Source organism: Periplaneta americana, chromosome 5 (assembly GCF_040183065.1).
Source record: "Periplaneta americana isolate PAMFEO1 chromosome 5, P.americana_PAMFEO1_priV1, whole genome shotgun sequence".
In the NCBI taxonomy this organism is placed as follows: domain Eukaryota; kingdom Metazoa; phylum Arthropoda; class Insecta; order Blattodea; family Blattidae; genus Periplaneta; species Periplaneta americana.
This window is the reverse complement of record NC_091121.1, coordinates 191,076,236-191,091,171: the sequence shown is the minus strand read 5'-3', so window position 1 is coordinate 191,091,171 and position 14,936 is coordinate 191,076,236. Positions and strand designations below refer to the sequence as shown.

The 14,936-nt window shown below is 37.3% G+C and overlaps 1 protein-coding gene and 1 non-coding gene across 6 annotated transcripts in view; one reads left to right on the top strand and one right to left on the bottom strand.

Moving 5' to 3' along the window:
• LOC138700358 (transcriptional regulator ATRX-like) overlaps positions 1-14,936 on the bottom strand; it is a 172,004-nt gene that overhangs the window by 53,021 nt on the left and 104,047 nt on the right. For all 5 annotated transcript variants that reach the window (XM_069826933.1, XM_069826932.1, XM_069826934.1 and 2 more), the window contains 4 exons: positions 11,614-11,751; positions 11,042-11,217; positions 5,787-6,035; positions 2,202-2,394 (listed from right to left, as the gene is read on the bottom strand). In XM_069826933.1, coding sequence (XP_069683034.1) covers positions 2,202-2,394; positions 5,787-6,035; positions 11,042-11,217; positions 11,614-11,751 — 756 coding nt within the window. The remainder of the gene's footprint in view (positions 1-2,201; positions 2,395-5,786; positions 6,036-11,041; positions 11,218-11,613; positions 11,752-14,936) is intronic.
• On the top strand, positions 4,337-4,408 carry TRNAY-AUA (transfer RNA tyrosine (anticodon AUA)). Its single transcript has one exon. It is a non-coding gene; the product is annotated as a tRNA-Tyr (tRNA).

The window sequence follows — 14,936 nt, the reverse complement described above, 5'->3', positions numbered from 1 at the left end:
ACAAGGCCTTGAAAAGGAAGAAAATGAGAATGTGGGTGCAGCAATATCTTAGTAAAAGACACTATGCAGAAGACATTCCAAACGAGCTTAAAGTTGAAGATCGATTTGGATTCAGAAACTTGCTAAGAATGTCAGAACACGATTTTAATATAGCGCTGCAAAAATACTTCCTGTTACATGAAAGAAATACACAATTTAAGAGCAGCCATTTCATGTCAGTTAAAAAAATTACAGCGCGATTGATTATCATAAAACCTACGACATAATAGATGTTAAAGGAGCGAGTAATATCGTATAATTACTCTTTCCGAAGTTTTACGAACGTTAACTTACATCACCAAATATGACCATTACTGATGTCAACATAGCATTAACGTTTAGCATACGACGAGAGTGCGAAAACTCTCTATTGTATTCTCGAGAACAATTAAATAATAATTCCAGTTCTCTAAAACAGTCGGCCTTCTTCGTTTTGTGTCTGTATTCTTTTGCAAACACATCCCACAAAAAAGGCCTTTCCATCAGTGCATTAATTTTATTCTAACGTATTTTCTTTCGTCCACTCCATTACTTCGAACAACTTACAGCCAACACCAAGAACCAATCTATACTAATAATAAATCTGTAGCCGAAATTTTTCTGGTAATTTTCGATTTTCCAAAAATAATTGGTCCTAACATATATAATTAACCACCCTGAAACCGAAAATCGCTTTTTTGAAATTTTTGTTTGTATGTCTGTCTCTCTGTCTGTCTGTATGTTTGTTACCTTTTCACGCGATAATGGCTGAACGGATTTCGATGAAAATTGGAATATAAATTAAGTTCGTCGTAACTTAGATTATAGGCTATATGGCATTCAAAATATATTTAAAAGGGGGGTTATAAGGGGGCCTGAATTAAATAAATCGAAATATCTCGCTTATTATTGATTTTTATGAAAAATGTTACATAATAAAAATTGCTTTAAAAATCATTTCCGATAAGTTTTATTCTTTGAAAAATTTTGATAGGACTGATATTTAATGAGATAAATGAGTTTTAAAATTAACATAACTGCCATCTAAGGCCGTGTAATGAATTAAAAAACAAATGACTTCGTCTACAAGGGGCCTTGGACAGCAACAATCGAAAGCTATGAAAGATAGCCTACAGATAATGTTTCTGCGTTTCTATGAAGTAATATCCGAAGCTTAATTAACCGATTTGTATATTTAATTATTAATTCACCATTGGAAAGTGTAGTTTCTCTAGATGGACATAATGCTATAATGTTATCATAGTAACTTCTGAGTGAATCGAGGACAGGTAAGATTAAAATAGATTCTTATGCACAGAAAACTTGATAGGCTATTCTGTATATTCGTTTCCTGTATTTCCTAAACTAATTTTTATGACCAAATGAGTGGTCTCTGGATCAAAATGATCGCATTTTAATTTTTTAATTAAATTTAAATTAAGTAACATAATAAACGACTTATCCTTCTATCAAACACGAATGTTCCCAGGATCAAATATCCTATTTTAATTATATAATTACTTTATATTTATTTCTAACGGGTGCAGCGGAGCGCACGGGTACGGCTAGTGATAGTATAAAAATGATCAAGATACGCGCCACAAAATTGGAAGTTAGTTGTTGCTATGGAAACTGTACGAACTTCAACATACTCAGTCAACATGTTAAGTCAATTGAGACTTGAAATGTCCATGTTAAATTCAACATGTTATATTTAACATGTTGTTGTTAAATGTTTAATAGTGGAGATGAGCCTTAACAGAGCACCTTGGTATTCCGAGAGCCAGCTCTGGTCCCATATATTTTGTAGCCGCTCCTTGTCTTGCAAGTTCATCAACGTTTTCATTGCCCTCAATATCACAATACCCTGGTACCCAGATGAGTTTGACCTCATTCTTTTCTGCCATAGTTGAGAGTATATTGAGGCTATTTAGAACCAGTCTTAAAGTGACGGTATGCTAGATATCAGGTCCCCTCAGGTCTCCCAACTAACACTTTATATGCATTTCTGGATTCGCTCATACGTGCTACATGCCCTGCCCATCTCAAACGTCTGGATTTAATGTTCCTAATTATGTTAGAATGTGTGCAGTTCTGCATTGTGTAACTTTCTCCATTCTCCTGCCGAAATAAAATCTATTATGAATAGTAACAATTTGATGATTTATCTGCCAGGTACTCACCTTCAGCAGGTCCTTTGCTACGTGTATTTCGTGTGAATTTGTTGGCTTTCTTATTTTCTTCACCTTCTTTCACAACTTGCACATCTGAGTCTGAATTTTCTGATGATGACGACGATGAACTACTTGAACTCTCAGAACTGTCATCAGCAATGAAATCTCTTAGTGAACCTTCTGAATCTGATTCCATCAGACGCTATCAAAACAGGGAAGAACAACTCAATAACAAATACTATAGACCAGTCATTTCCAACAAGATGCTCTGTGAAGTCATAAGGACTTCTCTCGTCCTCCATAGCAATCCAGGTAAACACTACAGAGCAGACTGCAATGCCAGTTCTTATAAAAGCAACGGTATATGGCAAACCAGTACAACATAGTGTTTACAGTAATAATATTGTAGTGTGTTACGCATGAGGTAGGTACATGCAATTATAGTTAAATAATTCTGGCATCATTCTGACACATTTAATGCACACTAAGTTCATGTGGACTTATTTTTAGATTAAATTATAGTCATGGACGGCTGGGTCTAATTAAAAACAATATATATGGATGAATATATAATAGAATGCGAAACTTACTGAGTTTCCCATATCACATACTAGAGGCGCTGTTGTAGAAATTGATCTTGCTGCCACCTGTTGGGAGGAGGGACGTTATTACGTCTAGCAGCGCACCAAGTAGCGAAAAGCGTAACTAATTACTCCATGCATTTAGCAGCACACCTGATGACGAAAATGTTAAACTGTGCAGAAAGTATTCCCTCCCACCCTCATCGATATTCAAAACTAACCCAATTTAAAATAAAACATTTACATTTTTATATATACCGGTATTATTTAATGTACCGAAGTACATATGATATTTCCATGCAGATATTCTGGATCATCATACGATGAAAGAGTAATGGAACAGAGAAAAACTCTCTCCGGTGCCGGGATTTGAACCCGGGTTTTCAGCTCTACGTGCTGATGCTTTATCCACTAAGCCACACCGGATACCCATCCCGGCGTCGGACAGAATCGTCTCAGATTAAGTTCCAACTCTTGGGTTCCCTCTAGTGGCCGCCCTCTGCACTACGTCATAGATGTCTATGAACATAGGACTGAAGTCCACACATGTGCTGAGGTGCACTCGTTATGAGTGACTAGTTGGCCAGGATCCGACGGAATAAGTGCCGTCTTAAATCACGAAGTGATTTACGCATATCATATATATTATTTAATGTACCGAAGTACATATGATATTTTCATGCACATATTCTGCATCATCATACGATGAAAGAGTAATGGATCGGAGAAAAACTATCTCCGGCGCTGGGATTTGAACGCGGGTTTTCAGCTCTATGTGCTGATGCTTTATCAACTAAGCCACACCGGATACCCACCCCGGCGTCGGACAGAATCTGCGCTTATATGATATTTCCATGCAGATATTCTGCATCATCATATGATGAAAGAGTAATGGAATGGAGAAAAACTCTCTCCGGCGCCGGGATTTGAACCCAGGTTTTCAGCTCTACGTGCTGATGCTTTATCCACTAAGCCACACCGGATACCCACCCCGGCGTCGGACACAATTGTCTCAGATTAAGTTCCAACTAGTCACTCACAACGAGTGCACCTCAGCACATGTGTGGACTTCAGTCCTACGTTCATAGACATCTATGACGTAGTGCAGAGGGCGGCCACTAGAAGGAACCCAAGAGTTGAAACTTAATCTGAGACAATTCTGTCCGACGCCAGGGTGGGTATCAGGTGTGGCTTCGTGGATAAAGCATCAGCACGTAGAGCTGAAAACCCGGTTTAAAATCCCCCGCGCCGGAGAGAGTTTTTCTCCGTTCCATTACTCTTTCATCGTATGATGATGCAGAATATCTGCATGGAAATATCATATGTACTTCGGTACATTAAATAATATATATGATATGCGTAAACCACTTCGTGATTTAAGACGGCACTTATTCTGTCAGATCCCGGCCAACTAGTCACTCATAACGAGTGCACCTCAGCAAATGTATGGACTTCAGTTTACGTTCATAGACATCTATGATGTAGTGTAGAGGGTGGCCACTAGAGGGAACCCAAGATTTGGAACTTAATCTGAGACGATTCTATCCGATGCCGGGGTGAGTATCCGGTGTGGCTTAGTGGATAAAGCATCAGCACATAGAGCTGAAAACCCGGGTTCAAATCCCGGCACCGGAGAGAGTTTTTCACTGTTCCATTACTCTTTCATCGTATTTACATTTTTATTCCTCACAGCATTTTCTACTGAAAATTCTTACCGGAGCCAACAGGAAGATAAAAGAGACGATCTATTTTACACTACCCAATTAAAATATAACCAGACAGAGACAAAAAATAAAGCAAAAGGTTAGATAATTGGGATTGTATTCTTTGGGTATTTATTGTACAGCGCAATGGAAAAGCCTGCAAGAACTACTTACATAGTTCAATTTATTATATTACTATTACTTTACAATACATTCAACAACACTATTTCTATAACGTCCATAAACATCACTGTTTATACACACACATAGTATCACTTTATGTTTACTTTTTAACAAGTTTCTATCTGCCATCTTGTCTCCTCGAGCAATATCTCGAATGGATAAACAGAGAACTCTGGGTCATGTACCCAACACATAGTTCTAATGTTCACCACCTACGATGTTGAGCGCTGATCATCTTATTTCAGCCCCCCCCCCCGCCACCAGATGGTGCTGACCGCAGTTTCGCATCCTATTATATATTTATCCATGCAATATGTGTCAACCTAACCCAAATGCAATTAATTTAGTAGCTTCTACTTACGTAGAAAGACATTTGATATCACATATAAGGTAGAACTACACGTCTTTAAATAATTTTATATGTCTTATTTCTCATGTTAAAGATATAAATGCAAATGAAATAATTACACCAAACCCTGAAATTTCTGCAAAGTGTTCCAAAACAACTGTTTCTGTTGGAAATGAAGTTTTTATCATAGTCCTAGATAAAAAATTAATTAAAGAGAAAATTAAAATGGCTTCAAAGAAAAACCAATATTTACAAAGTAAAATATCCTCAATGTCCGTTCCCACTTAGCGGAATCGAATCGAAACGTCTGCCGGCACTGATATCTAGTGGAATTGAACCATAATTGTGTACAGATTAAAATGGAATGTATAATTGAAATAATATTTAATAACATCTGAAGTATCATTTGATGTATATGGGAGAACGAGTTAAATCAATTCAGTAAAATTTTCACAAGATAAATTTATAACTTTACAGTTAAGTCATATTTGAAAGTATAATATGGTACTCAAATTTATAACACATATTAGTGAAGAATGTACGATTTGTAGAAAATCTTACCTGCTTAGAGCCAAAACTGGCTGATATATTACATTGCAAACTCCAATCCAGAAAGTTTTACATTTGGCTTACCTTGTTCTCACCATGCGATCTTAATTTAAGTAATAACATATTATTTTACATCACAGCCAGACTTGAAGAGTTAAGTTCCAATAATCTTCTTTTAAACAAGAATTTCATTTTATGAAAGTTGACAATGTACTTCTTTATTTGTTACCTTCCTTTCTGCGGTCTTTTCAGCTTTTTCAGTATTCATCATCAGAACCCGAGGATGCGTCCATATCCGCTGTAAGTTCTGGAAGTCGGCAAAAAGAGCTGCTCCTTTAGGTTTATCTCCATATCGTCCCATTGACATATGCTCCAGATAATGTCGATACGCCTTAATTTGTACTTCAGACAAAGGAATTGAGATAACATACTCGTATTTTGGTGGTAAAAATGGAGTCAGCACAGAGTAGTCAAATCTCTGGAACATACAATAACAATATAATATAATACATTTCAAGAAAATATAATATAATACATTGCAAGAAAACTTACAAATTAAACCAAACCCTTTAACTCTATTAAATATAGAGTATAATCTAAATTTAATACAAGAAATACTGAAATCAGAAGTAAACACTGAAATAATGAAACAATTGTCTTTAGAGACAATTAATATTAGGTACCCTCCACAAAACTGGCTTCATTTATACACCAATGGATCCTTGATCTCCAGAGAATAAGGTGCCGGTGCAGGTGTTACGTGCTGTCTCTTCTCACTTTATAGATCTCTTGGATATGGAACAACAAGTTTTGATGGAGAAATCATTGCAATAAGTGAAAGTCTCAGGAATCTTCTATGCCACATCAATAAATTTAGGAATGCAATTATATTGTCAGACTCCAAAGCAGCTATTCTATCAATAGTCTCTAGACACACACTTTCATCTCAAATAGCAGAAATAACTAAAATGCTCTCTCAACTAATAACACTCAATAAAAGAATTGTATTCCAATGGATACCACCCCATTGTGGAATCCTGGGAAACGAGAATGTGGATGCTTTAGCAAAGAAGGGCAGCACAGCTACTTACAGACCTGTTACTAAATCTACGTATTACTCTGTGAAAAGATTTATTAAATCTACATACTTAGACTTCAACAAACAAAATTTGATAACACAATCTCAAGGGGAAAAATGGAACTCTCTGCATCATAATCCATAGTTGATTCCCGATTTACCATGCAAATCGTCTGTAGCTGCATTTAGATTGGCAACAGGCCATGATTGTTTGGTTAAACACCTGCACAGAATTGGAATATATCAGTCCCCTAACTGCCTATTGTGCAACTCAAACCAAGAAATGGATTCGGAACACCTCAAAATCTGTGCTTCAGTGGCTGACCATGATAATAACTTTGAAAAATACTGCAGTGCAAGAGGTCAAATGACTTTATTGTCAAGCCCCTGGCATTAGAAAACAACAACAACATATTACCTAGAAGATGAACAGCTACGAAAGACGTGAAATGAAATAAATAAACAAAGCAAGGAAGAAAACAAGCGAGAAAGGAAGGAAATAAAGTAAAGGTATGGCCATATGTTGCTACTGCTGCAGTACAAAATACTGCGTGACTCTCATACTGCGACATGTGCAACGGTGCAACCTGAAAAGTAGCGGCTGCCAAACCAGCTGCCCACTACTTTTTCATGCTGCACGCAGCTTTAAAGCAGCGACGTGTGAACAGGGTTCTCGGGGTTGCAGTTGCAGCATTTTTTATATCGGTTTTGTTGAACTTTTGCAGTGGTTGCAAACAATGATACTTTGTATTGTTTAGATACACTATCTACCAAAAAGTAATTGGGCACTGTTTTTGCCCCTTTAGAATCTCGTGGTATCACCTCTTGTTGCTATAACAGCAGCCACCCTGTCAGGCATGCTCTCCACTAGTTTGTGTAGGATATCCACTGGAATGCGTCGCCATTCCTCTTGCAACATGGCACTCAGTTGGACAATGGAATTTGGCCGCATCTCCTGAGACCTCAATCGCCGGTCCAATTCGTCCCAAAGGTGCTCAATGGGATTGAGATCAGGACTCTGTGCAGGCCAGTCCAACCGGTGAACATTATTGTCTGCATACCACTGCATAGTAGCCACCGAAACATGGTGCCAACTTATCTTAAGGGCGATGTCATTATCTAATTCAGTATATTACTGAAAAATTGTACGTTTTTCTTATCCAAACTGGTAAAGAAGAATTATCACCATGGATACAGTCATCCTTTCCTACTTTTTCATTAGGAACAGCAATAAATTTTCCAATAATATACTGAATTAAATGATGACATCACCCTTAAGACAATTGTGACTTTGATTACTTTTCCCTGTACTCTTCAATAGATGTTGGAAAAATTGAATTACCACTAAAATCTTAAAGCTAACTCTTTGCAGCAAACACATTACTTCTCTATCCCTTATACACTATCTACCAAAAAGTAATTAGGCACTGTTTTTGCCCCTTTAGAACCTCGTGCTTCCACCTCTTGTTGCTATAACAGCAGCCACCCTGTCAGGCATGCTCTCCACTAGTTTGTGTAGGATATCCACTGGAATGCGTCGCCATTCCTCTTGCAACATGGCACTCAGTTGGACAATGGAAGTTGGCCCCATGCTTCGGCGGCTACTATGCAGTGGTATGCAGACAATGTCCACCGGTTGGACTGGCTGCACAGAGTCCTGATCTCAATCCCATTGAGCACCTTTGGGACGAATTGGACCGGCGATTGAGATCTCGGGAGATGCGGCCAACTTCCATTGTCCAACTGAGCGCCATGTTGCAAGAGGAATGGCGACGCATTCCAGTGGATATCCTACACAAACTAGTGGAGAGCATGCCTGACAGGGTGGCTGCTGTTATAGCAACAAGAGGTGGTACCACGAGGTTCTAAAGGGGAAAAAACAGTGCCCAATTACTTTTTGGTAGATAGTGTATATTTTAATGTTTGACATGATGAAAATAAATGATTTGTAACAGTTACTAAATGTACAATGCAACCAGAGTATATTTGCTGATTATACAATGAATTCTTTTTATTTTCAAACTGGAGGGTTGCCAACATTGCTTACAGAATATGCTATTTTTTATCATGAAGTATATAGGCGTTTCTATATAATAAAAAATGTCAATTTCTAAATACCAGTTAGGACAGAAAAATAAATAACAAATCTACTCGAATCAAGAGAGCACTTACGGAATTTGCAAATGCCGATTCCCAACAAAAAGTAAAAGACTAGCAGAAATTGCTAATGCTATGTAATTTTCAGAAGACGATGTTTAAAAAATGCACAGTATTCGGAAACCAATACAATAAAGAAGGGTTAAAAAATAATGTTCCTAATACTCGTAAAAAGTTTTTTATGTTCATCCCCTTCATCATAATTCTCGAAGGAGATCGTAATTTCAATTGTTCTGTATTTCTATTCTTTCTTTGTCCCAGCATCTTTTGCTTTTGTAGTATAAAGTTTTGTTCTTCATTTTAATTAAAGGAAGTGATAAATAAGCTATTGTTTGAGTTTCATAATCTGAAATTCTAATGTGAACATAACCACAAAATGTATTGAAGAATCAACACGGAGATGGAAAGCTGCAGCTAAAACTGCAGCTGCAAAAATAGTGCCTTGTGTGTGAACAGACTCGCAACTTTTTCAGCGCTCGAGTTGCGCAATACAAAAAGTAGCTTGCAGTGCACTACTTCTAGCTTACGTGTGAACACGACACGGAACTTTCGCAGCTACAGTGCAAAAGTTGCCAGCAAAAGTAGCAATATGTGACCATTCTATGCACACTAGTGATAAATATCTTTTAAAGGCTTTAAGTTAATTTTAAAACTAATACCCTTCAAAGCTATAAATAAAGATTAAACTTCTTTAAGCCTTAAGGAATGAAAAACAAGAAAAGAAAGAGAAAGACAAAACAGAAAGAAGAAATTAAAAGGGCAGAAAGGAAGAAACAAAAGAACAAAAAAAATTTTAAAAACATATAGAGATGAATTATAAAAAATTAGTGTCAAAGATTACACATAACATCTCATTACACATTTCACGTGCTTTGCAACAATACACAATGGAATCTCGTTAGTACATTCCTCATTATCGTGTTTTCCTGTATAAGACGTAAGGCAGTCCGAGTTCCACTGAATACATTCTAAAACTTAATGCATTTCCTGTAGCAAAAATATTTCCTTTTTACATGTTAATGTTACGACTGCCAAACTCTAAATGGACAGAAAAGAACCTCCCTTCTTCAATCCTTAAAACTCATAGTAGTTTCCTAGAAAAGGTAACACAGATTAAATCCAAAGTGAACATTCCTAACACCAGAGAAAATTTACTCATAAGAGAAAATCCATTGGAATTATTGCAACCTACCTTCAGTTTGGAATTAACAGAGGAAATAAGTAAATCAGACACACCAAAAGAAATACAAAAACTTCTAGCACTGGAAATGGTCAATACTAGATACCCTACAGAAGAATGGCTACACATATATACCGATGGATCCACCACAGAAAACCTTACTGGAGCTAGGGTTACATGTACACATTTTTCCTTTTATCATTCAGTTGGCAGAGACACAACAAATTATGATGGTGAAATAGAGGCTATACACATTGCTCTCCGACAATTATTAAATCTTCCCTTAAATAAATATAACAAGACAGTAATTCTTTCAGATTCTAAAGCTGCAATTCAGGGAATAAGTTCAAATGCTACAAAGAACTCAGCAAAAATAAGAGAATGCTACAAAATGTTGACACAACTCCAAAAAGTCAATAAGGTTGATTGTCCATCTCCAATGGATTCCAGCACACTGTGGAGTCATGGGGAATGAAACTGCAGACACACATGCAAAGAAAGGCACAAGAATAAAACAAAAGTCTAAATTTAATTTCTCATATTCCTCAATAAAACGCTTGATCACTACAAAATTTTCTCATTCTTACCTACAAGAAATAGAATCAAATGCTAAAGACAAAAAATGGATTACACTACTTCCCAACCCAGATATAATCCCCCAGAGACCAAGGAAAACAGCAGTTGCAGCCTTCAGACTATTGACAAATCATGACTGTCTAGCAAGTCATCTCTACAGAATAGGCATCTCAGCTTCACCCATATGTGTCCTGTGTAACAATCCAGCAGAAATGAATGAAGACCACTTGCAGACCTGTGAAGCATTAAGATCAGAAGAAACTACAGTCCAAAAGTATTGGAAAGCACGACTGCTAATGGCTTCATTGCCAGATGCAAGGCACTAGACAACAACAACAACAACAACAACAACAACATCATTTTTCATAATGAGGAAACAAAAAATGGAAAAAGTTCCTAGTATTAGAACTATGAGAAATCTGTTTCCTGCAAGCTCAAGATTTTCTTAAAAAATCTCTGCTTCAATCTCAGCAGAATATGTAGACGGCCATACCTGAACTGATCCTTCCAACATCTTGTGCAAAACATGAGCTCGGCGCTTCATTATTTTCACATCATGAGTAGTTGAATCTTCAAATTGTCCATTTGTAATAGGGTTCACAAATCGATTCAAGAACTCCTTTCGTGTACCCAACAGGTTTGGTTTCACGAACTGAACCATACAATGATCTGTGAATACAACAGAATTACAGTTACAGTCAACTCCTGATAATTTGCGGTAATTAATGCATGAACTTCTGCAAAATAAAATTGCGAATTAACCACAATATCCGCAATTTTTTGCATTATTATTATTATTTAAAGTCCAGTAAAAGTTACTCTGACAGGTTTAATTAATTACTAAATACACTTCAAAATCAAATGCAAAATGTGAAACAGTGCAAAACATTTTGAAACATCGAAAAAATTTCCTACGTTGCAGACTCTAGTACACTGAACATTCTGCAATGAAATTATACTACATTTTATCATTATGCTACATTTTATCATTATGCTATAGGTATTATGCTACACGCATTCTCATTATTGACTTTTCTTAAAATGAGTGACGTAGAAAAAACTTACATTCTTTGAGATTATTTTGTAAAGGCGTACCAGTTAACACAATTCGTCTCAAAGTTCTTATTCTTCGCATGGCTTTTGCTAATGCTGTATCCTCATTTTTCAGCAAATGACCTTCATCACAAACAACAAGATCAGGGCCTGTAAAAGATACAAAGAGAAAGGTAATAAGAAATGTAATGAGTCTGTGATGTTACATCCATTTTCCAGTCTTCTCCCTTCAAAATGTCTCTAGATTACTTCAATTGAACGGCAACAATGAAGTGAGACAAAATGATCTACTGACTTGGAGCTCTCATAGATTTTTCCCCAGAACGAAAAATCCCCTGGTAAGAAAGTGAGCTTGCATACCTTTTCATTGATTTCCTCCTCTTTATCCTTATTGTACTAAAGTGAGAGGGAGTGAAGACGATGCATCTTTTTTTTCATACATCAAAATTAATCTGTAATAAAAAATCTAAGCTGCTGCTAATATGATACAGAGTGAGTCAGCCAGGGCTAGACTGCTATCAGCGAAAAGTCGTATGTGTAGTAACTGCTGCGTCATCACAGTGATCAGACTTCTTGCTCGCGTACGTTTCATGTTTAGTTACGTAAACACGTTCACACAGTGAGGGTCATGATACTGGTCAAAAGAAGACCCAAGATGTATGCATGAAGTTAAAACCATGGTGCTCCAAAAGTTAAGGTGTGGTGTGGAATACTAGATGATAATGTTGTGACCATATTTCTTTGCTGGAAACGTAAACCAACAAACATACGGGGAATTGCTGGACAGCACTGTAATGGAGTTCCTCTATGATTTGCCACTGAACAAACAGATAAGAATGTAGTTTCAACAAGATGTGGCAAGACACATTATGTTCTAACAGTTTGCCAGAAACTAAATGAGATGTTCGGTGTGCATTGAGTTGGACGTGCTGGACCTCAGTCATGGCCTCCACAGTCACCAGACCTCACATCCCTTGATTTTTTTTCTATAGATGACATGAAACAAAGGATCACCCATGTTATCCAGCACATCCCAGCTGCAACACTTTTAAGCATGACAGAAGAATGTCAGGATCAAGTGAGGCACCATCTTCAAGCAAATGGACCACATTTTGAACACTTGCGGTAGTGAACATGCTGTATACAATTTTATTTCCAATTGGAGTAATGTTTCCCATTTGCCAACTGACTTCTGTGTTACACGGTATTAGAACTTAGAGAAAATAATCATGAACAACTGGGCATAAAAATGTGTTATAATGGCAAAACTGCAAATACTCTTTACTTATAATTCTTAAATAGTCAGCAGTCTTCATGCTAAGATACAGTGCATGTGAAGTTGTTCCTGACATGAATGAATCGAGAAGTCATTTGTAAATATGCTATATAGGTAACTGTCGGTTTGTGAATAATAATAATAATAATAATAATAATAATAATAATAATAATAATAATAATAATAATAATAATAATAAATAAGAATAATAACAACATTAACAGTAACAAAAACGTATTTGTTAATAAAATAGGACAGAATACACATATTAAACAGTTAATGTCAAAATATCCATGCCACAAGTGACATCTTATATTATGTTTTACGATCCACTGATGATTTATTGGAAGATCACAGCTAAACTATTTCCAACTAAAGATTGAAGTAGACATAAACAAAACCGAAATGTATTACTCCGCAATCGCAAGCTAGCTACCAAAGCGCATTATTTTCAGCAAGTGAGCACGCAGTGGCAGCCACCGTCTGATACGAGGGGGATCCAGGAAATAACGACCGTTTTGTTGTAATAATTAAAAAAAATATATATTTATTTGAAAAAACAAAGTCTGTTACATAACTGAAGCTTCCTTTACTTCTCTACATAATCACCACCTACATTTAAACATTTGCTTTAGAATTCCCGTGTTATACTCCTCTGCCGCCAGTTCATTAAGCCGGGTGTTCACTGTCTTCTTCAACTCTTCATCACTTCCAAAACGCGTACCACCCAGAAAGTCTTTCAGCTTAGTGAAAAGGTGAAAATCGCTAGGAGCAAGGTCTGGACTATAGGGCGGATGATCAAAGATTTCCCAACCGAATTGATCCACCAATTCTCGAGTTGAAGCAGCAGTGTGCGGGCGGGCGTTGTCGTGAAGAAGCACAACTCTTCTTGAAAGCATTCCTCGCCTCTTGTTTTTGGATGGCTCGCCGTAGTTTTCATGTAGTCTCACAATAACGATTTGCATTGATTGTAGTGCCTTTTGGCATGAAATCCAGCAAAAGAACACCTTTGCGATTCCAAAAGACAGTAGCCATGACTTTTTGTGTTGAGAGAGTCTGTTTGAATTTTCTCGGTTTCTTGGGTGATGAGGGATGATGCCACTGACGTGATTGGCGCTTGGTCTCTGGGGTGTTGTGAGACACCCAGGTCTCATCACCAGTCACAATTTCATCAAGAAAGGCGTCTCCATCTGTGTGATATCGCATCAAGAATGTCAATGCTGAGGCCATTCTCTGAGTTTTGTGTTGGTCACTCAGTTGCCGTGGAACCCATCGTGCACAGATTTTGTGGTAGCCAAGATGTTGCGACACAATTTCACCAAGCAAAGAACGAGAAATGTCAGGAAAGGCAATATGCAATTCGTCGAGTGATGTGTGCCTGTCTTGCAAGATTCTGTCGTTCACTTTAGTCTTCAGGTCTAATGTGATGAGTGATGGGCATCCGGGTCGAGTTTCATCGTGGACATTTGTTCGCCCATTGTTGAACATTTCGCACCATTTTCTCACATTTCTTTCATTCATTACAGTATCACCATACACTTCTTTCAATTGCCGGTGAATTTCTGCAGGTTTCAAATGTCGGGCATTCAAAAATCGAATCACACTCCTCACCTCACAGTCGGCGGGATTATCAATCACGTCGTTCATTTTGAAGTAACACAAAATGCACAATGGCGACTTGTTGCAACCAGTACTCACAACATTATGAGAATACATGTTAAGGAAGCCAGTTGACCTTCAAACAAGGAAGGGGAGTCAGCTGCGTGGTGGGTATGCGCGAACGGTCGTTATTTCCTGAATCCCCCTTGTATATTGCAGACATTTCAACACATTCATTGAACTAACCTGTAAAATGCCCACAGAGGGTTAATATTTATTATTTCTCTACTGGGAATAGTGGATTTTCTTTTTCTGTAGATTCGTGATTGAATGTTATTCTTTGAAGAGTGGAGAATTTCTTTAATTCTACAGAAATTTGAGGTTGGCAACACTGAATCTCGCACTGTGTTATACCAGCTGTGCTGATGTGCTCTGTGAAGCTGCAAGTCACCTTGGGAGG